The sequence below is a fragment of the Bison bison genome, unplaced genomic scaffold (assembly GCF_000754665.1).
Source record: "Bison bison bison isolate TAMUID 2011002044 unplaced genomic scaffold, Bison_UMD1.0 scf7180017863372, whole genome shotgun sequence".
In the NCBI taxonomy this organism is placed as follows: Eukaryota; Metazoa; Chordata; class Mammalia; order Artiodactyla; family Bovidae; genus Bison; species Bison bison.
Window position 1 is genome coordinate 702262 of NW_011493944.1, and position 24093 is coordinate 726354.

Below are 24093 nucleotides of genomic sequence, written 5' to 3' on the forward strand. Positions count from 1 at the left end.
CTCTTTTCCTATCTTAGCCATGACCACCTAATGTTCTGGGGGTTTCTTTTATATGTGAATCTAAGACTGATTATTTTTTTAATTCAGATACTTCAACAAAAGCAAAACATTTTACCCAAGTTACCCTAATAGTACACCTCTGGTTTGTTAGCAGGAGTTTGAATTGTATATATATCTGAAGCAAATACAGGGTATTGATGAGCAAAAGTAGGAACTGAGTTATTTGCTTCTGGTAATATTTTTTTTTTCTTCTCTAGTAATATTATTAGTCAGTATGGCTTTGATTTTATTATCATTTCATACTAAATTGCTTTCTTCATTTAGTTATTTCTAAAATTCATTCATTATCTTATGTTTCTTAATTATGTTCCTCATAATTAATTTTAATATCTTAGTTATTTCAAAATATGCAACAATCAAGCTGATGCATTATTCTGTGACTAGATCTTTCTTCCCTCTTATACCAGATCTTAACAATGATTTGATAACAGTATTATTTGTTCTTATATATTTGAAAGATGAAAACACTCCATTTGGTTTTCACTTTCTTTAGTGAAAGTCACTTACTTGTGTCCAACTCTTTGCAACCCCATGGACTATACTGTCCATGGAATTCTCCAGGCCAGAATATTTGAATGGGTAGCCTATCGCTTCTCCAGGGGATCTTCCCAACCCAGGGATTGAACCCAGATCTCCCACATTGCAGGTGGATTCTTTACCAGCTGAGCTACAAGGGAAGCCCAAGAACACTGGAGTGGGTAGCCTATCCCTTCTCCAGCAGATCTTCCTGGGGGTCTCCTGCATTGCAGGTGGATTCTTAACCAACTGAGCTATCAGCAAAGCCCAACTTTCTTTAGGTTAACCAAAAATAATCACTTTTTTTTTTCACTCCTCCTTCCCCTTTAATGTTTGTTATTTACCAAAAAAAAAAAAAAACTTTATTGAGGTATAGTTTATGTCAGCAAGCCATGTAAGTTATATATTCCCTTTCTTGACATTTACAATTGAAAAATTTCCTTTTTCTATACTCTACCACCTTTCAACTCCATCTTTATGAAACTTCTTTTTAGTATTTCTTTCAGTATATAGTACAAACAAAGGCCTTGGCAGTAGTAGACTTAGATCAGAAAACACTTTAAACTGGTTAGAATTAGAGTGATCAAGCATCCTGGTATGCCTGGGACCAAAGGATTTCCTGGGATACAGGACTTTAGATGCTAAATGATGAAAGTTCTGGCAAACTAGTCCCAAGATGAGTGTTCACTCTGTTATGATCCCATGAGAGAGTTTGAAAACTACTTTACCATAAAAAAAAAGAAAAACAACTTTTATGTTTAAAAATTCTACCCTTATCCCCAGGTAATCTACATTTCTCTTCTTAAAAATCACTAAATACATGTCTTCTAAAGTGTTCATCTACTTTGTGGAAGAGTTATCTGTCATTTACACTACCATTGTCATTTTTGGTCAACTTTGGGTATCTTTATATTGAACTGGAAGCTTCACTTTTATTAATACATGGATACTTTCAAAGAGTCAACTAATAATACGTACCATAAACAACAGTAATTACACCATGTCCCCCCACCCCCAATCAGTGATAACACTTTTCAATTATTTCATCAAATCCTTCTGGTTTTAAATCTTTAAGAAGGATGCCTGTGATTTTGTGATTCTTAGTTTACCTATTTCCTGTTGAATTCCCGACCATGGGATGTGATTGACAAGCTCTCTTTATTCTCCTGCCCCATATACACACATTAACATGTACAATTTTTATCCCTACATCAACACACAGAATTTTGTCATTTGATTAAATCAGAATTCTCAGCTTGTACTGTTTTTTGCGTGCTACTTAGGGTTGAACTAAGTCATAAACATTATTATTTTACTTTTTCCCCCCTCAGTTGTCATTTTCTTTGGAATTAGCTGGCTTTTGTTGTTGTTTGCTTAGTTTTTTGCTCTGTTCTTCATTAGTTCTTTTGTGTGTGTTTTTGTTGTTGCTGCTGTTTTGGTTTTTTTGTAGAAGTCTATTCTGGAGCTTTATGACCTGCTCCAGTCTGCATTGGTTTTCCACTCTTCTTCATATGTAACTAGTATCTTGAGATCTTCTTTAGCTGTCACTTTCAGGATGGCCTTTGCATCTTGTTCTTTGTGTGTTTTCTGTATCTCATATATTTGTGTTTAAATATACCTGCTGATTCTGATGCAGCAGAAAATCTCTAAAGTTTATTATTTCTGTACATTTCCATCTATCTGTAATTGAGGAATATGTATGTTTTACATACATACATAATATAGGAATATGCTTATATCTAAAATATATATATTTATATACAATATATATATAACTATAGGAATATACAAATATATATAATTATAATATATAAATATATATGATATTTGTAATATAAATTATATTTATATAAGATTTATAATATATGTTATATATAAATAGATAAAAATAGGAATATGTTTATAATTAATGTATATTTTTAGTATAGATAAATGATTAGCATTTCAAAAATTCTGGCTGATAGTATAAAATTTGAGAAAACATGTTCTAAAATAACAAAAATAACATATACAAATGCAGTCATTCGGCAATAATAATGGTGTCTCAAATAAAACTAGTAACAACTGTCTCTCCTGCTGCCCTGTTGTAACTACTTCTAACATTTGTATAGCCTTTCTGACATTTTTATTTTGTTTGTAAAGACATGCATAGAGAATTTTTTTAACTTTTACTATTCATATTATATTATAATTATTCATATTTTATAACTCAGAAACATATTGTAAGTATTCTTAAGCCAATATATCTACCACATTATCTATACCACCTGCATTTAGTATTCTATGGTATAGATGTACTCTCATTTATTATATATTACCCTCTCTTTGGACGTATGTCATATGTTTTTTCCCCATTTGCCATTTCTGTTTGAATTTAGTCTATGGTAACTTTTTCTATAAAGCAGTTTTAAAATACTGTGGTATCTATACTATCTTTCCTCTCTTTTCTGAATTCTGGAGTTTCATTGCTATGCAAAAAGTCATCTTCAACAAAAGTATTATAAATTTTCTATAATTTTTCTTAAAACATTGTTCTTAATAAGTTTTTATTTTATAAATTCAAAAATACCCTATTTACCTTAGCATTTTATCTGGGCTTTCTGCATTCTATATTAAATAAAAAATTGCTATATGTTTTTATTTGGGGGCTGTCTTCCCAGGTTTGCAGTTATACTTGTTAAATTCCTTTACTATCCTGTTTTCTTTAACTCTAGTGTAATTTACATAAGAATTAACTGTTCTTAAGAGTAAACTAGAACTCACCAATAATATAACCGTATTAGCTTGGCCTCTTTTTTTGGCTGTAGATCTTTTGACAGAGTTTTTTATTCCTTTTACAACAATTGATATGTTTAATTGTTCTATACATTCTTGACATTTTATTCTAATCATTACTGACATTCAGTGTTAAATCACAAAATATGTATATAGCACATAATCTAACATATGACGATTGCTTCTGTCTTCCTATGTTCCCTAAATCAGATATAGTATAGTTTTAATTTTCTTTCTTTATGCTTGGTTAATGATAAATTAAGGTAAAGGTTTTTTTTTTTCTTTTTTAATATTTATTGTCCTATCACAGTACTAAAGAAAAATCTTTGTTGGATTTATTTTGTATTAGCTTTTTTGCTGTGAGAAGATGTTTTTCAACTGTGCATATTTAAGTACTTCTAAATATAGATTTCCTTATGTATTATAATTAAAACAATTTTTAAATGTTATATATGTTTGCTACTTTAAAAACCATGTGATGAAAATGTTAGCTTTGTTACTGATAAAAAGATCAGTTGGTCAATGAAACTTACATCTCGCTGGGTAAGTGGCCTTGATAAGGCTTAACTTCTATATTAGGAAGGGTTAGCAATCCGGTCAGTCACAGTTACTATTTCAACCACAGGCCCTCCCACATTGGGGGGTCTGCCTCTATAAACCGAATACTAAAGAGTTAATAGGCAGGCAGATCTGAAAAAATAAGTGAGAAAAGATACTTAGGTAAGTCCTTCTCCCAAGATGACTTTGTTATGATTGGTTTCAACTGTTAACAGAAAGCCCCCAAATCATAGTGGCTTAAAGACAGAAGTTTCTGTCATGTAAAAACAACATCCAGAGAAAGGCAATACAAGGCTACTATGATAAGCAAGAAAAAATAAAAGCCAGAAGGAAAGGAATGGAATAATATTCTCAAAGTACTAGTTACTTGTATGTGTATGTGTGGGCGTGGGAGTGGGAGGGGTCATGTCATAATTAAAATCATTGGATTAGTATTATTTTTTTCATTCAATTTCAGATATATTAAATTTTCTTTTATGTATTTTTTTTTTTGTTTATACATATTAAAGTGCCCTTAGGATTTTAATGAAGCAGTAACACTACTATATTACAAAACTTTTTTTCCTTACTGGTTGTTTCATTGCCTCATAACGATTGTTCCCAGTTGATATAACTTTATCAGTTTGCTTTTTCTTTTTAAATTCCTGTTATTAATTACTTCTCTGTTTATTAAGTAGTTATGAAAATATATTTACTAAACTATAAAACTTGCTGAAAAGTACACAGTTCATGAGTTTACAGCTCAGTAAATTATCACAGAGTACACATATTCATGTAACTACCTATCAGGTCAAGAAATAGAACATTATAATACTCCAGAAACTACCCTTGTTTATCCTTCATGTGAACTACACTCTTCCCCTATCCAAAAGTATATGTTATCTGAACTTCTAACAATGTAAGTAAGTTTTCTTGTTGAACTTTATATACCTGGAGTCTTTTACTGTAGGTCCATTATGTCTGGCTGCTTTTACTCAAGAATATGTTTGGAACTTCATATGTATTATTGGATATAGTTAGAATTTGTTCATTCTCTTAATGGTATTCCATTGTATAACTACACGATTTTTGTCCCATTCTGTTGATGGGCATATTCAAAATGTATTTATTATGTGCTTATATCACAGTATTTATATCAGCATACTAGTGAATATAGCCAGGGAAATGATGGACTAAGTTTCTGCCTTAATGAAGTTTATTTTCTAGGGGAAAGTAAATACTAATTAGAGTTATAATCAGTATGATAAGTAGCATTTTGACATGGAAGAACATTTAACGGAAAATCAGAAATGTTATCAAGAGGACTTCTTAGAGAAAGTGATGTTTAAACTAGTAAAATATACATATATCAAAACATAGAATGTAAACATTTCTCTCTCACTTTTTATCTTTTTCTTTTTTTATTGAAGGATAATTGCTTTACAGAATTTTGTTTTCTGTCAAACCTCAACATGAATCAGCCATAGGTATACATATATCCCTTCTCTTTTGAACCTCCCCTCCCATCTCCCTCCTCATCCCAACCCTCTAAGTTCATACAGAGCCCCATTTGAGTTTCCTGAGCCATACAGCAAATTCCCCTTGGCTATCTATTTTACATATGGTAATGTAAGCTTCCACATTTCTGTTTTCATACATCTCACCCTCTCCTCCCCTCTCCCCATGTCCATGAATCTATTCTCTATGTCTGTTTCTCCATTAATGCCCTGTAAATAAATTCTTCAGTACCAATTTTTTAGATTCTGTATATGTGCATTAGAATACAATATTTATCTTTCTCTCTCTGACTCACTTCACTCAGTATAATAGGTTCTAGGTTCATCCGCCTCATCAGAACTGACTCAAATGCTGAGTAATATTCCATTTGTGTATATGTACCGCAACTTTTTTATCCAGTCATCTGTCAATGGGCATCTAGGTTGCTTCCATGTTCTAGCTATTGTAAATAATGTTGCAGTGAACAATGGGATACATGTGTCTTTTTCCATTTTGGTTTCCTAGGGTATATGCCTAGGAGTAGAATTGCTGGGTCATATGGTGGTTTTATTCCTAGTTTTTTAAGGAATCTCCATAGTGTCTTCCATAGTGGCTGTATCAATTTACATTCCCACCAACAGAGCAAGAGCGTTCCCTTTTCTCCACACCCTCTCCAGCATTTATTGTTTGTAGATTTTTTGATGATGGCCATTCTGACCGGTTGTGCGGTGATATCTCATTATGGTTTTTATTTGCATTTCTCTAAAAATGAGCAACATTGAGCATCTTTTCATGTGTTTGTTAGCCATTTGTGGTCTTCTTTGGAGAAATATCTGTTTAGGTCTTTTTCCCACTTTTTGATTGGGTTGTTTGTTTTTCAGGCATTGAGTTATATGAGCTGCTTCTATATTTTGGAAATTAATCCTTTGTCAGTTGTTTCATTTGCTACTATTTTCTCCCATTCTGAGGGTTGTCTTTTCACATTGCTTATAGTTTCCTTTGCTGCGCAAAAGCTTTTAAGTTTAATCAGGTCCCACTTCTTCACTTTTGTTTATATTTCCATTACTCTAGGAGGTGGGTCATAGAGGATCTTGCTTTGATATGTTTTTGAGTGTTCTGCCTATGTTTTCCTCTAAGAGTTTTATAGTTTCTGGTCTTACATTTAGGTCTTTAATCCATTTTGAGTTTATTTTTGTGTATGGTGTTAGATAGTGTTCTAATTTCATTCTTTTACATGTAGCTCTCCAGTTTTCCCAGCCCCATTTATTGGAGAGGCTGTCCTTGCCCCATTGTATATTCTTGCCTCTTTTGTCAAACATAAGGTACCCATAGGTGCATGGGTTTATTTATGGGCTTTCTATCTTGTTTCATTGATCTATATTTCTGTTTTTGTGCCAGTACCATACTGTCTTGATGATGGTAACTTTGTAGTATAATCTGAATTCAGGAAGGTTGATTCCTCCCAGCTCCATTCTTCTTTCTCAAGACTGCTTTGGCTGTTCAGGATCTTTTGTGTTTCCATATGAATTGTGAAATTTTTTGTTCTAGTTCTGGGAAAAATGCCATTGGTAATTTGATAGGGATCACATTGAATCTGTAGATTGCATTTGGTAGTATAGTCATTTTCACAATATTGATTCTTCCTACCCAGGAACATGGAATATCTCTCCATATGTTTATGTCATCTTTGATTTCTTTCATCAGTCCCTTATAATTTTCTGTGTACAGTTCTTTTGTCTTTTTAGGTAAGTTTATTCCTAGATATTTAATTCTTTTTGTTGCAGTGGTAAGTGGGATTGATTCCTTAACTTCTCTTTTTGATTTTTCATTGTTAGTATATAGAAAGGCAAGTGATTTCTGTGTATTGATTTTGTATCCTGCAACTTTGCTAAATTCACTGATTAGCTCTAGTAATTTTCTGATACTATCTTTAGGGTTTTCTATGTACAGAATCATGTCATCTGCAAATAGTGAGAGGTTTGCTTTTTCTTTCCTGATATGGATTCCTTTTATTTCTTTTTCTTCTCTGATTGCTATAGCTAGGACTTCCAGAACTATGTTGAAAAATAGTGCTGACAGTGGACACCCTGGTCTTGTTCCTGATCTTAGGGGGTATGTTTTCAGTTTTTCACCATTGAGAGTAATGTTTGCTGTAGGCTTATCATACATAGCCTTTACTATGTTGAGGTAGGTTCCTTCTGTGCCCATTTTTTTGAGTTTTCATCATAAATGGGTGCTGAATTTTGTCAAAGGCTTTTTCTACATTTATTGAGATTATCATATGGTTTTGATCTTTCATTTTGTTAATATGGTGTATCACATTGATTCATTTGTGTATATTGAAGAATCCTTGCATCCCTGGAATAAACCGAGCTAATCATTGGTGTGGGAGCTTTTTGATGTGTCGCTGAATTCAGTTTGCTAAAATTTTGTTGAGGATTTTTGCATCTATGTTCATCAGTGATGTTGGCCTATAGTTTTCTTTTTTTGTGTTGTCTTTGTCTGGTTTTGGTGTCAGGGTGATGGTGGCCTCATAGAATTAGTTTGGAAGTGTTCCTTCCTCTGCAGATTTTTGAAAGAGTTTTAGAAGAATAGGTATTAGCTCTTCTCTAAGTGTTTGATAGAATTCTCCTATGAAGCCATCTGGCCCTGGGCTTTTGTTTTTGGGAGATTTTTGATCACAGCTTCCATTTGGGTTGTACATAATTTCTATTTCTTCCTGGTTCAGTCTTGGAAGACTGAACTTTTCTAAGAATCTGTCCATATCTTCCAGGTTATCCATTTTATTGCCATATAGTTGTTCATAATAGTCTTTTATAATCCTTTATATTTCTGCATTGTCTGTTGTAACCTCTCCTTTTACATTTCTCATTTTGTTGATTTGATTATTCTCTCTTTTTTTCTTGATGAATCTGGATAAAGGTTTGTCAATTTTGTTTGTCTTCTCAAAGAACCAACCTTTAGTTTTATTAATCTTTACTATTGTTTCTTTCATTTCTTTTTCATTTATTTCTGCTTGGATCTTTATGATTTCTTTCCTTCTATTAATCTTTGGGGTTTTTTGTTCTTCTTTTTCCAGTTGTTTTAGGTATAAAGTTAGGTTGTCTGTTCGAATTTTTTCATACTACTTGAGGTAGGATTGTATTGCTATAAACTTCCTTCTTAGGACTGCTTTTGCTGTACCCCATAGGTTTGGGGTTGTTGTGTTTTCATTGTCATTTGCTTCTAGAAATTTTTTGATTTCCCTTTTGATTTCTTCAGTAACCTGTTGGTTATTTAGAAGTGCATTTTTTAATCTCCATGTGTTTGTGTTTCTTACAGTTTTTTTCTGGTAATTGATATCTAGTCTCATAGCGTTGTGGTTAGAGAAGATGCCTGATACGATTTCAATTCTTTAAAATTTGATTTGTGACCCAAGATGTGGTCTGTCCTGGAGATTGTTCCATGTGCACTTGAGAAGAGGTGTATTCTTCTACATTTGGATGTAATGTCCTGAAAATATCAATGAGATCCATCTCATCTAATGTATCATTTAAAACTTGTGTTTTCTTGTTAATTTTCTGTTTTGATGATCTGTCCATTGGTGTGAGTGGGGTGTTAACGTCTCCAACTGTTATTGTGTTAGTGTCAGTTTCTCCTTTTATATCTGTTAGTGTTTGTCTTATGTATTGAGGTGCTCCTATGTTGTGTGCATATATATTTACAATTGTTATGTCTTCTTGGATTGGTCCCTTGATGATTATGTAGTGTCCTTCCTTATCTCTTGTAATATTCTTTAAGATCTATTTTGTCTGTTATGAGGATTGCTACTTCAGCTTTCTTTTGCTTCCTATTTGCATGGAATGTAGTTTTCCATCCTCCCACTTTTTGTCTTTAGATCTGAAGTGGGTTTCTTGTAGACAGCATGTATATGGGTCTTGTTTTTGTATCCATTCAGCCAGTCTGTGTCTTTTGGTTGGAGCATTTAATCCATTTACATTTAAAGTAATTATTGATGTATATGTTCCTATTACCATTTTCTTATTTGTTTGGGGTTGATTTTGTAGATCTTTTTCTTGTCTTGTATTTCTTGACTATATTAGTCCCTTTAACATTTGTTGTAAAGATGGCTTGGTGGTACTGAATTATCTTAATTTCTGCTTGTCTGAAAAGCTTTTCATTTCTCCATCAATTTTTAATGAGATCCTTGCCAGGTACAGTAATCTTGGTTGTAGATTTTTCCCTTTCAGTACTTTAAATACATCCTGCCATTCCCTTCTGGCCTACAGAGTTTTTTCTGAAGGATCAGCTGCTAAGCGTATGGAGTTTCCCTTGTATGTTAGTTGTTGCTTCTCCCTTGCTGCTTTTAATATTCTTTCTTTGTGTTTAGTCTTTGTTAGTTTGATTAATATGTGTCTTGGTGTGTTTCTCCGTGGGTTTATACTGTATGGGGCTCTTTTGCCTCTTGTACTTGATTGACTACTTCCTTTTCCATGTTGGGGAAATTTTCAACTATAATTCTTCAAAATTTTTCTCATACCCTTTCTTTTTCTCTTCTTCTTCTGGGACCCCTACAATTTGAATGTTGGTGCATTTGATATTGTCCCAGAGGTCTCTGAGACTATCCTCAGTTCTTTTCATTCTTTTTACTTTATTCTGCTCTTCAGAAGTTATTTCTACCATTTTATCTTCCAGCTCACTAATTCGTTCTGCTTCAGATATTCTGCTATTGAGTCCTTCTAGAGTATTTTAAATTTAAGTAACAGTGTTATTTGTATAATTATTCTTTAATTCTTCTCAGTTTCAGTTTAGTCACTCAGTCTTGTCCGACTCTTTATGACCCCATGAATTGCAGCACACCAGGCCTCCTTGTCCATCACCAACTCCCGGAGTTCACTCAAATTCATGTCCATCAAGTCGGTGATGCCATCCAGCCATCTCATCCTCTGTCGTCCCCTTCTCCTCCTGCCCCCAATCCCTCCCAGCATTAGAGTCTTTTCCAATGAGTCACCTCTTCGCATGAGGTGGCCAAAGTATTGGAGTTTCAGCTTTAGCATCAGTCCTTCCAGTGAACACCCAGGACTGATCTCCTTTAGGATGGACTGGTTGGATCTCCTTGCACTCCAAGGGACTCTCAAGAGTCTTCTGCAACACCACAATTCAAAAGCTTCAATTCTTCGGTGCTCAGCTTTCTTCACAGTCCAACTCTCACATCCATACATGACCACTGGAAAAACCATAGCCTTGAGTAGATGGACCTTTGTTGGCAAAGTAGTGTCTCTGCTTTTCAATATGCTATCTAGGTTGGTCATAACTTTCCTTCCAAGGAGTAAGTGTCTTTTAATTCCGTGGCTGCAATCACCATCTGCAGTGATTTTGGAGCCCCCCAAAATAAAGTCTGACACTGTTTCCACTGTTTCCCCATCTATTTCCCATGAAGTGATGGGACCAGATGCCATGATCTTCGTTTTCTGAATGTTGAGCTTTAAGACAACTTTTACACTCCCCTCTTTCACTTTCATCAAGAGGCTTTTTAGTTCCTCCTCACTTTCTGCCATAAGGGTGGTGTCATCTGCATATCTGAGGTTATTGATATTTCTCCCGGCAGTCTTGATTCCAGCTTGTGCTTCTTCCAGCCCAATGTTTATCATGATGTACTCTGCATATAAGTTAAATAAGCAGGGTGACAATACACAGCCTTGACGAACTCCTTTTCCTATTTGGAACCAGTCTGTTGTTCCATGTCCAGTTCTAACTGTTGCTTCCTGACCTGCATATAGGTTTCTCAAGAGGCAGGTCAGGTTAATTCTTCTAGGCCTTTGTTAATTGGTTCTTGTATTTTCTCCATTTTGTTTTCAAGGTTTTTGATCATCTTTACTGTCATTATTCTGAATTCTTTTTCAGGTAGTTTGCCTAGTTCCTCTTCATTTATTTGGACTTCTGTGTTTCTGGTTTGTTCCTTCATTTGTGTAGTATTTCTCTACCTTTTCATTTTCTTTTTTTTTTTTAAACTTACTGTGTTTGAGGTCTCCTTCTCCCAGGCCTCAAGGTTGAATTCTTCCTTTTGGTTTCTTTGCTCCTAAGTTGTGTAAACTTCATGTAGGGTGATATTTGTGCTGTGTTGGTTTATTTGTCTGTTTTTCCTCTAATGGGCAAAACTGAGTGAGGTGGTAATCCTGTCTGCTGATGATTGGGTTTGCATTTTTGTTTTGTTTGTTGTTCAGATGAGGCATCCTGCACAGGTTGCTACTGGTGGTTGGGTGACGCTGGGTCTTGTATTCAAGTGGTTTTCTTTGAGTGAGTTCTCACTATTTGACACTCCCTAGGGTTAGTTCTCTGGTAGTCTGGGGTCTTGGAGTCAGTGTTCCCACTCCAAAGGCTCAGGGCGTGTTCTCTGGTCAGGAAGATTCCACAAGTGGCTTGTGGCATTAAGTGAGATTAAAACAACTATCAAAAAATGAGAAAACAAAGATGAACCCCAAATGGCAGTTACAAAGTTAGGCAAATAATAATGAAAATAATGGAATATACACATATACACCCATGAGCAAAGTCAAAACAGTCCAACGTAAATAAAGTACAATAGATTGACCTGGCAAACAAAGGAAGTAAAAAATTATATTTACCAGTTAAGAACAAAACTAAAGCACAAACTGGAAAACAAAACTAAAGCAAAGTGCCAAGTGGGGAATAAAGCAATGAAAACAAAACTGACAAATATGTTGAGAGGAAAGGAAAGAAAAGAAAAAATATATATGCAGTGTTAAATAGAGATAGATGAAGAAGATTTATTATATACATTAAAAATTAACTGCAAGGGGAAAAGATCAGTAGGAAAGGCAAACAAAGGCAATAATGTAAAAAAATATATAATAGGTTTTAAAAAAGTAAAAGTTAAAATTATAAAAGAGAGAAAAGAAAAAAGAGAAGAGGGAAAAAAATGGAAGGAAAAAGGAAAACTCCACAGAATGGCAAAAACCCAATGTAAATGCAGAGGTTTATAACAACAATAAAAAGTGCGACTGAATATACACATGTACATATACACCCATAAGCAAAATCAAACCAGTCCAACAAAAATAAAGTACAATATATTGACTTGGCAAACAAAGGAAACCAAAAATTATATCTACCAGAACAAAACTAAAGCACACACTGGAAAACAAAACTAAAGCAAGGTGCCAATTGGGGAATAAAGCAATGAAAATAAAACTAACAAATATGTTGAGAGGAAAAGGAAGAAAGAAAAGAAAAAAAGGATAGATATGAAAATTTAAGTAGATGAAGTTTTATGTACATTAAAGGTTAACTGCATTGGAAAAGAACAGTAGGAAAGGCAAACAAAAGAATAAATGTATAATAATAGTAATAGGTTTAATAGAAAAAATAATAATAGGTTTAAAAAATTAAAAGAAAAAAAAAGAAAAGCTCCCCAAAACTGCAAAAGCCCAATGTAGAGGCAGAGGTTTATAACAACAATAAAAAAATGTGAGAAAAAAAAGAAAAAACCTCAAAAGCTTAATTAGATTTTGTAGTGCCAATAAAATCGACAACTACAACAGTGGGATGGGGGGAATTCAAAAGAATATACAGAACAAGTCAAAACATAAGAATAATAAATGTTTTTTGTGAGTCACTGCTGTCAGAGTCCTTTCCCTCACTGGGAGTCATAGTAAACCTCACCTCGCTAGAATACCCTCCAACACTGTGATATCTGGACTTGTTGTGGGGCCAGCTCAGATTCTAATCTGGTCCTACTCCTGTGTGTTCTTGCCTCCAATTTCCACAGCTATCAGAACTAGTGTGTTTTATTTTGTAGGAGCTCTCAATGATGTTTTATGTATTCCATAGACGCAGAGTCAGCCTAGTTGATCGTGTAAATTTCATCTGCATCTTGTACAGCTGGTGGGAAGATTTTGAGTCTTCTTCCTTAGTCACATTGCTCCTGGGTTTCAACTGTGGTTTTATTTACACCTCTGCATGTGGGTTGTCCACTGGGGTTTGCTCTTGAGGCTGCACTGGAGGACTTGGGTTTGCCTCTGTGAAGGCCAGATGTGGAGGTGGTGCAGCTGCTTGGTTTGCAGGGGTTCTGGCAGCACCAGGTACTCAGGGGAGTTGGAGGCTAGGGCAGCAGGAAATATAGTGCTCTAGAAGGGTATGGCAACCAGTACTGGCCAATACGCTCCAATATTCTTGCCTGTAGAATTCCCCCCTCCCTGACAGAGAAGCCTGGCAGGCCACAGTCTACAGGATCGCAAAGAGTCGGACACTACCAAAGCGACCTTGTGCACATAGATGCAAGACTTTTTTTTTGCCTGTGGCAGCTCTGCCCCAGTGAGAGTTGAACATGAAGGTGGCACAGCTGCTTGGCTTGCAGGGACCCTGGCAGTGCCAAGTGTACAGGGACATAAACTGCCTCCTCCACAGGAGTTATGGCCCTATCAGAGTCTTTTTTCAAGCCTCTTGTAGCTGGCAATCAGAATACCTCTTTGGCCAGTCTTTCTCCACAGCTCCGCCCATTCAGGCACTTAGAGGGCTCCCTAGCCTGGGGTCCTTCTCTGTCAGGCCCATAGAGGGGCCCCCCGGCTGGGGTCCTACTCTGTAAATCAGTGCATCTGGCACTTAGAGGGGCACCCTGGGTGGGGTCCTGCTCTGTAGTTCAGTGTGTCAGGCGTTTGATGGCTCACCATCTGTATTGTTCAGCTGCCAGTGCTGGCATGTGGGGAGAAAGAGGCTGTGGTGATGGCTCCACCCCCCTACGTGTGACTCAGCAGTATTGCCTTGCTTCCATCGCTGCCCGACTTTCCTCCACAGGCATTTCCCCCCACAGTCTCCTCCCTCACATCCCCTCTGCCCGTGTCTCCGCAGTCAACAGCAGCCCTCTCCCTGGGATTGCTCCACAATCCCTAAACTCCAGCTCCCTGCTGCTACGCTGCACCTTCCAGGGGATCTACATCACTGTCCTGGGTATGTATGGCTGCGGCAAAGACTGTCTGATTCTCATTCCATTTAGGCTGCCACAGATCAGCTGTTTCACTCTCATTCTAAAATGTTTCTCCTATCACTCAGATGATTGCCCCGATGTGGGGATCGGACCCCTGCTTCAATTCCCCCACCCAGTAGTTAGTGTCCTACTAACATTCCTATTTTTCCCCCTAGTTCCTTCATCCTACCGAGTTTTGCGTGGTTCTATATATTCCTTTCCACTCATCAGACATTCCTGTCCTCTCTCAGCTGGTGTTCCGCATGCACCTCTGTGTCTGAAGGTGTACTCCTGATGTATCCATGGAGAGAGATGTACTCCACGTCCACCTACTCCTCTGCCACCTTGTTCTCAGCCTCTCTCTCTCAGTTTTTAATTTCCACTCCACAATTAACCTCTCTCCCCAATTAATCTCTTATTTCTCATATATGCTTCTAGATAAATAAGACTGATATTCAGTACTCATCCATATGTTATAATTTAAATAAAAATAGAAGTTTCTTCTTTCAGTCTTTTTCTCTCATTCTTTTTCATGTAATGTGGTGGATGATTTAGTCACGTCATGATTTGTAGATTTTTCATAGGTGCATTTTATTTCCTGTTGAACTTACCAAAGTTTATTTAAACACTTTTTTAGAGCAGGGCTTTCTAATTTTTTCCTTGTTATGACAAACAAGGATGAATCTAGTTATGGATCTGGCCACCATAAAATCTGATTGGATTAGTATCTCAATCCTTACAACTTACTCATGGCTTAAGTTAGGAAGCTCTGTCCCACATGAGCTGTTACTGGCAAAGGCTTTATGATCAGATGCCTGGATTTAAATCCTAGCTTTATCACTTAATAATTGTGTGATTTTTAGGCAAATTACTGAAATTATCACGGCCAGTTTTTCAATTTATAAATGAGAAGTTATCTTGAGAATTAAATGAGATAATCCATGTTAGACATCACTGGACAGTGTCTATCACATAAAGAATGCTCACAAATTGTAACTATTATTAAATGCCATATTACTGTTTTTGATGCTGGGTATTAGGATCATTTCCAGTATTTTTGAGAATATTCTTATACATATTAGGTTGGTGCAAAAGTAGTTGCAGTTTTGCATTGTTGAACTTTGCAATTTGATGTACATTCTTAAATGTGACTATGTTGTACATCATTTTAATGCACATTTCTTGCTTTATGTTATTTGTTAGTGACATTACTTGCTGTTTATTTTATATGTACTTTAGTCTATAGAAATGATATTAGACAAAAAGCAAATTTTAACTATTTTCTTGTTCAAGTTCAAAATGGGTCATAAAGCAGTGGAGACAACTCGCAACATCAACAATGCATTTGGCCTGGAAACTGCTGACAAATGTACAGTGTGGTGGTGGTTCAAGAAGTTTTGTCTAGGAGATGAGAGCCTTGAAGACGAGGAATGCAGTGGCCAGCCATTGGTTGTTGACAGTGACCAAGTGAGAGCCATCACTGAAGCTGATCCTGTTACAGCTACACAAGAAATTGCCCAAGAGCACAACATCAATCATTCTATGGTCGTTCGGCATTTGAAGCAAATTGGAAAGGTGAAAAAGCTCAATAAGCGGTGCCTTATGAACTGACCACAAGTCAAAAAACTCGTTTTGATGTGTCATCACTTCTTAATCTCTGCAACAGTAACGAACCATTTCTAATCAGTTTGTGAAGTGTAATGAAAAGTAGATTTTATAAGACAACTGCAATGACCAACTCTGTGGCTGGACTGAGAAGAAGCTCGAAAACACTCCCCAAAGCCATACTTGAATCAAAAAAAGGTCGTGGTCACTGTTTGGTGGTCTGCTGCTGCTGTGATTCACCTCAACTTTCTGAATCCTGGTGAAACCATTACATCTGAGAAGAATGCTCAGCAAATCAATGAGATGCACCAAAAACTGCAACGCCTGTAGACCACATTGATCAATAGAAGGGGTCCAGTTCTTCATGACAACCGTGTGTCATGCACAGCCAACGCTTCAGAAGTTGAACAAATTGGGCTACGAAGTTTTGCTTCATCTGCCATATTCACCAGACCTTTTGCCAACTGAGTAACACTTCTTCAAGCATCTCAACTTTATGAAGGGAAAATGTTTCCACAACCAGCAGGAGGCGAAAGATGCTTTCCAAGAGTTTGTGGAATACTGAAGCACGGATTTTTACCCTACAGGAGTAAACAAACACTTCTCACTGGCAAAAATGTGTTGATTGCAGTGGTTCCTGTTTTGATTAATAGAAGATGTGTTTGAGCCTAGTTATAATAATGATTTAAAATTCAGGATCTAAAACCATAATTACTTTTGCACCAACTAAATATATTATTGAAAATTCAGTGAACATAACATAGTAGATTTGCCCAGTCAAAATATTTATGAATTTAAACTCACTTGTTTAATTTAAATAAATAAGTGGAAAGTTCATCAGGTTTTATTTTTTCTGTCTTGATAATTTTTAATTGCCACCTATATTCTCAAATCCTTTCAGAATTTGATTGTACCTCATATTATTACAGTGAGGTGGATAATTATATTTCTCAGTATTTTGAGTCTTCTCAGAAAGGAACAAGATATGCCTCTTCACTTTTTTGGCCCCTCTAAGGTCCTTAAGTAAGGTTTTATTATTTTACTTCAGCATGGTCTTATACCTTCTTTTTTAATCTAATCTTAGATGTGTAGAAATTGTTTCTGTGAATTGAGTTACTTATCCTCAATAACAAATTATTGGTAGAGTATCTAGTAGGAAAGCTAATTACTTGTATTTATTCATATAGTATCAAATCACTTTATTACTTTACTTTTTCTGATAGCTTACCAGTGGATTCTCCTGATTATTTCAGTAAACTGCCTCCTAGTAATTATCTCATTTTGTTGTTTAGTCACTAAGTCCTGTCTGACTCTTTTGTGAAACCTGTGGACTGTAGCCGCCAGGCTCCTCTGTCCATGGGATTCCCCAGGCGAGAATACTGGAGTGAGTTGTTTCCTACTGTAGGGAATCTTCTTGACCCAGGGATCATTTAATCCCTGTCTCTTGCATTGATGGGCAGATTCTTTACTACTGAGATACCAGAGAAGCCTCAGTTATCTCATTACCAGGATAATTTTTGTTATACTTTTTTCTTATTTCATTTCTGAAATATATTCAGGCTTTCAGAATATAGTTAATAAAATAATGGTGATAAACTCCTTTGCTTAGTTCCTGAGTTTAATGTGAATGTTTGTTTGTAGTGTTTTATTATTAAATAGGAGGTGTAGTGTTGGTTTTTAATAGCTTCTCTCTTATAGATTTAAAAATAAAGACAGTTTCTTAAATTTAAAGTTAAAGAGTTTTATTTTAAACTGATTGGTATTGGAATTTAGGCATTTTTTTAAAATGCATCTATTAAAGATTCTGCACAAATTTCTTCTTAATGCCTAATTCTTGGAAAGGAAGGATCTTAGCATTGATCATTTTTTAAAATCATTGTAAACACTATCTCTTCTTATATTTTCTTTATGTATACAAGGAAGTTTATCAAAATTAGATGTCAGTCTGGGCATCTATGTTCATATGCAAAATTAACCTTTTTAAAAATATTTGTCAATTTTTGATATTCAGATTATACTAGTTTTATATAATATTAAAGAAATTTCACCCCTTATTTTGTTTGGAGAAGTTTAGATATAGAAGTCATCTGGTCTTTGAAGATTTGCTATAACAGCACAACTCTAATACAAAATGAGCCTAATTCCTTTATTGGGTATAGATTGTAGGCAGCGTTTTCAGTTATCTGTAGCTTTGCTGGGTCTCTTCAGTTTTTCTGCTTTGTAAAGTAAATTACTTTGTAAAGTAATTCTAGTAACTTATATTTTCCTAGATAATCATCTGTTTAATAAAGATGTTATAGTTTATTGGCATAAACTTATATGTATTATTCTTTTACAAATTTTAAAACCTTTTCCTGTATTTTTGGTATTACCACCTTCCTGATTTCTAATGTTGTTTTTCTTCCATTTTTTGGTCTTCTATTCAGATTTTTGGAAAGAAAAAGCCTTTTGTGGTCTTTATCCAATTGCCACATTATTTTCTTTCTTCTACTTTATTTTGGTTTATTTTCTTTTTCTAGCTTCTTGAAATGTTATTTTATGTTGCTTCAGCTGAAATTTCCCTTGTACCAATCTGGCTGTGTCCTTTAGGTTTTGAGATTTCATATTCCCAATATTATTATCATTTTGATTCATTTGATCCAATAATAGTTTATAGAAGAATACTTTTAAATTTCTAAGTGTTTAGTTTAGGAGTTACCTTTAATTCCTACTTATATAACATACAGTCAAAGACTATAACCTATATGATTCTGATCCTCTGGAATTTGAAGTAGATTTTTTGTATCTCTTAGTACACTATCAATTTTTAAAATAAAATGATATATTTAGCTTTCTGAATTTTACTCTAGCTAATCTTACCTTAGATCTTACTGCCTCCAGAGTATACTATATATTTGTTTATTTGGTATTTTAAATAATCTGTGAAAGTGAAAGTCGCTCAGTTGTGTCCGACTCTTTGTGACCCCATGGACTATACAGTCCATGGAATTCTCCAGGCCCGAATGCTGGAGTGGGTAGCCTTTCCCTTCTTCAGGGGATCTTCCCAACCCAAGGATCGAACCCAGGTCTCCTGCCTTACAGGCGGATTCTTTACCAACTGAGCCACAAGGGAAGCCCAGATGTAACTTCTATAATAAGTAATACATGTAGAGTATTTTTATCATATGATTCAGAAAAGTAGAAAAAAGTCAAACTAGAAATCATTTGGAAGAAGATTTCAAAAAGAGTTTTAACCAGTCTAATTGAATGGATCATATGTGGCTTGATGGGAGATGGTCAAGGACGTCTTCCAAGTAGAGAACTTAAGAAACAAAGGCTTGTGCATTTGTGAGGAGTGGAGCTTGATCTAAATAGAGGAGTAACAGGAAATAAGACCTAATAGGTATCGTTGAGCCTGAGTAGTAGGACCCCGTTAAATGTTAACTGTAAATTGTGTAGAGATCTCCTGAATACACCAGCATGGAACACTTCATTGAAAATTTGAAGGAATACATGATGCAGTATATTTTGAAAGTCAAAAAACTTTTTAAGAAGGAAGTTGATAAAACAATGATAAACAACATTTATTGATAATTTATGCTAATAAAATTTAGTATTTTTGTGTTTGAAAAATTGCTCTACAAATTTAGAAGTGCAATTCTACCTCTACTGGTTTAATAAAACACCTATAAATTATGAGTTTGGTATTTACTCATTATAATTCAGAGAATCGTAAGTAGAGCAAAATCAAGAGGTAAACATCATCTTGAAGCTGACAGATAATCTAACTCTCTAATAGAAATCTGTTTACTATTTATAAAAAAAAAAAAAATATATATATATATATATCCCAGCCTGCATTTTGAAGGGTGGTGGGAGAATGGATAATCATTTAGTAGTATAATGTCTTATAATCTAAACCTATATTATTATTTGAGAGAGAATTTTATTTTGGTCATACCAGTTTCAGCCAAAATGATGACATCTGAAATATTTAAATACACGAAAACCTTCTGATAGCCTATGGCAATCATTGTCTAAAGGGCCAAAAGAGGAAAAACAATTACTTTTTGTTTTACACTTACTCTCAAATTCAGTATAGTGTAGTTATTAAATGACCATGTGCCTTTTTCTCAAATTGGAAAAGTTTTAAATTTCAAATTGGAAAGATTAAAGAGTTTGTAAGCAAAGCATGCAGTAAAGGAGTCATGATAGCCTTACATGACAAATATAGTTAATTTTTATGACTGTTTTTTTAGCACAGCAATAAAACTTTAGAATGGCATACGTATATCTAAAGTAAAGTTGGAATAATTTATTTTATCTATAGCGTAATTATCTTATTCTATTTATAATGCTAATCTGTACAGAAAGAACTTACTAGCCCCCCCTTAAGTTAAAAACATATAACTAGAATGTTCCATTTACTGTTTTTCAGGTACATTTTCTCACTTCTATATAATACAGCCAAATAGGTGATAGTATCTGGATGGCCAAGAATTGCTTAGGAAACGCATGCAAAAAAACCCTTTCCAATAGAATGGACTTTTTGTAACATATTTTGCATGTAGCTCCAAATGTCTTATGGTTAGTAGAAAATAATTTAGATATGATGTCTAAATTAAACGAATATTTTAATTAGTGTTATCTTTAATTATATGGGCTTCTTAATATGGCAGTACTTGATATATATATCTCTATACATTTTTCTCTGAGCAAATATTTTTCAAAAAATTTGCTTATGTGTGGGAACACACATTAGTATTTATTATTTCTCATAATAGTTGCAAATAAAGAAAAGGTAAGCTCAGTATCAAGGTAGTAATAGTGATAGTGTTCATTGATAAACATTATACTGGTAAAATTCAAATATTTTGAAACAAAAATGTACGGTGAAAAAAAAGGCTTACTTTTTCATCCCTTAATTGTAAGCTCTACAGTTAAAGTTAATTGTGCTGGTATTATTATCATCCATTTAAGAGCCAGCCATTTTCTTTCAGATATGAATATTCTAGGGACCTACAACTCAACCCTAGAATTTTAGATATTAGAGGTGTACTTCAAAGGGAGCATAGATTAGGAGATATACCAAGTATCTCAGTCTTCTGATGCCTCTGAATAGACTTTGACCAAACTCTGATAAGTTTTGCAAAATAACTCATGGTAAGCTTAGATGTATTTAAACTATGGAACATGGGACAGTGTTCTTAGATATACAGCTACATTTTTTGGAATATTTTAAAAGGAAAACATATTTGAATATAAGGATAATTATAATATTGAAGGATGTGAATTATTATAATTAACTAAGATTGGCATTTTGTTGTATTTTCTAGGCAATTAAGTTGGAATATTCAAGGTTGGTTAAATTGGCCCAAGAAGATACCCCACCAGAAACAGACTATCGTTTACATCATGTAATAGTCTACTTTATCCAGAATCAGGCTCCAAAGAAAATCATTGAGAAAACATTGCTAGAACAATTTGCAGATAGAAATTTGAGTTTTGATGAAAGGTAATTTGAAAATACAAAATGTTAAGTATTTTATTCACGTGCTCAAATTGCCCGTGTTGTTCTTATAGCTCCAAGTGCAATTTTTGAATATGTATTTTACACATAGACATATTCAATAAGTGCAGCACAAAACTTGACTTCACTTAATTCAGTTGCTTTGTAATTTATTTATTATTTATAATAATGACTTTTCAAAGTTTAACCCCAAAATAATTTAGTTCATTTTATTACATTTTAATTGTGAAACAAGGTACTGAGATAAGCAATAGAAAGATACACAGAAGAGCATAATATAATTTTCACTGGCCTTTGGGGACTAAAAATTTCAGAGAAATAAAGAATTTCTGAACCTCTGCACTATGGATATTTTGGGCCAGATAATTTTTTTGTTTTGGAGGCAGGGGCTATCCTTTAATTTGTAAGATATTTAGTAATGTTCCTGGCCTCTACCCATTAAGTGCTAGTAGTACCCCTCAAGTGGTAACAACCCAAAATGTCTCCAGATACTGCCAAATATCCCCACTGGGAGCAAAATCATCCTTGTTTGAGAACAATTGGGGAAAGTAATTAATCAATATACACAAAGTAATTAAACATCTTCTGACTTAAAAAGAAGGCTTAGAATGGTTAAATGATTTTGGTTTACCAAAAAGTTTTTTCTTAGAAGTTCCTATAAAATTAAATTTTAATTTAATCTAGTTAAAAATTAAAATTTAATCTAGTTAGAATAAATACTATTTAAAAAAAAGAAAAATTCAGCCCTCAGGTTAACACCCAAAGTATTGAAGAGTTTTAAAATGTAGAAACATTTATGCTATCTTGGAGTTCATGGTAAACACATTTTAATTCTGAAGTAAATGATTATCCTTTCATGAATGTCTCAAAAATACTGAATTCAAAGTATGTGTAGTAGAGAAGAATGTGACAGAAAACAAAGCATCTAGGATTAATTTCTGCCTCATCATGTGTCTGCTGTGAAATTTAGGATTAAGGTTTCAATGCAAGTAAATGGTTTTGAGCATTATCTGGTAAATACTCAGTAAGTATTGGCTATGACTTTTTATTAGTAATAATGTTGACATCACTTATTTTGTTAAATATAACTGAAGAACTCAGAAATTTTGACCCTCTTTTATCTGGGCTGTTAGTGTACTGTGTTCCAATGAGTATATGCTGTTGAATTTTGGGAAGATACTTATGAAGTACTCACATTGACTTTTCAATCTTCTGCAGTTAGTAGCCCTGGCAAGTAAAAATAGTTTGTTTTGAGAAATCTAATTTCTCTTGTGCTCTAAATATGGAGTAAACTGTATGTGATAACTATAAATACACTTTGGGGAGATTTCTTTAGCAGTGGTTCTGATCATAAAATCTGTTGAAATATTGCCATTCCTATCTGAAAGGATAGGCACATTTTGGATATCTTTATACTATTTATGAATAATATTATGGGGGGAAGTGAGATTTCATGTCTCTAGAGCTTGTGTAATAGAGATGCATTATCAATTTTTTAAAAACTTTCTTTTTTCATGTTTAATGGAACATAATTTTAAATTCATATGTAAATATAACATGATGAATTAGAATGATTGCTTCTGTCATCTTTATATACTTGGTAAATATCCAGTATTGTCCAAAACAACAGATTTTTCACTTAAGTTATTTGAAATTTGTTTCCTCAAAAATACTGCACAGTGATAGTGGATTTCATTTTCATATGTGTTGGGTAGTTTAATTTTGCATAAAACAAAAATATTTTTTTTAAGTTTTTATGGATTTTGCTTTTGATTTAGAAATATTTTTTCTTTTATTTGAAGGTGTCACAACATAATGAAAGTTGCTCAAGCCAAAATTGAAATGATAAAACCTGAAGAAGTAAACATGGAGGAGTATGAGGTAATGTGCCTTTTGGGAGGTTGATTGAGGAATTCTTTAGTTCAGTAATCTTTCATTTCAGTATAGCTAATAATCACGTGAAAAAATTCATCATGAAGGGGTGAAGTAACCTGCCTGAGGTTATCATAGCTTCATGTCACAACTTGGTTAGCAGAACCTACGTTCTTAAATGCTGTTTTACAGTGAAGCCATGCTATACGTTCTCTTTGCTTCATATATATATTTTGAGGGGAAGTTAAAAATTTGTTTCAGTCATTGTATGCCTTATGTATTTGTCATTATTGGACAGTGTTGTATGAGGGAGAGCACTCACGTGAGCATTTGTATTGTGCTTGTGCTACTTTTTGTGCACAAAATTCTCTTTGTGTTAACTTTGGCTTTAAAATTAAGTTACCAATTCAAACACCTAGTATTTTGTCAAATTTTTAAGTTTAACTTTCTACATTGTTTTTCCAAAAATTTTTACATGAATAAATTTTAATTTGCATTCATGAGTGCCTTTGATTAGTGATTGGTGGCGTTTGCAAACCTGATTACTTTATATTCCCTTAAACAATTAGTATAATTCACTACATTTAACAGATAAAAGGAAGGATACAGAAAAACATTCATTTTTGATCAAAACTCTTAACTAACCTGGAATACAAGGTAACTATTTTGGTCTACTGAAGAGTGTCGTGAAAAACAAAAACTAACAGAATTACCATAAAAATTATATTGAAATCTGAACATTGAAAACTTTCCTTTTATG

The 24093-nt window shown here is 34.2% G+C and overlaps 1 protein-coding gene across 5 annotated transcripts in view; it reads left to right on the forward strand.

The window, feature by feature from the left end:
* USP25 (ubiquitin specific peptidase 25) overlaps positions 1-24093 on the forward strand; it is a 161008-nt gene that overhangs the window by 124535 nt on the left and 12380 nt on the right. For all 5 annotated transcript variants that reach the window (XM_010833272.1, XM_010833273.1, XM_010833274.1 and 2 more), the window contains 2 exons: positions 21268-21446; positions 23264-23342. In XM_010833272.1, the coding sequence (XP_010831574.1) occupies positions 21268-21446; positions 23264-23342 (258 nt within the window). The remainder of the gene's footprint in view (positions 1-21267; positions 21447-23263; positions 23343-24093) is intronic.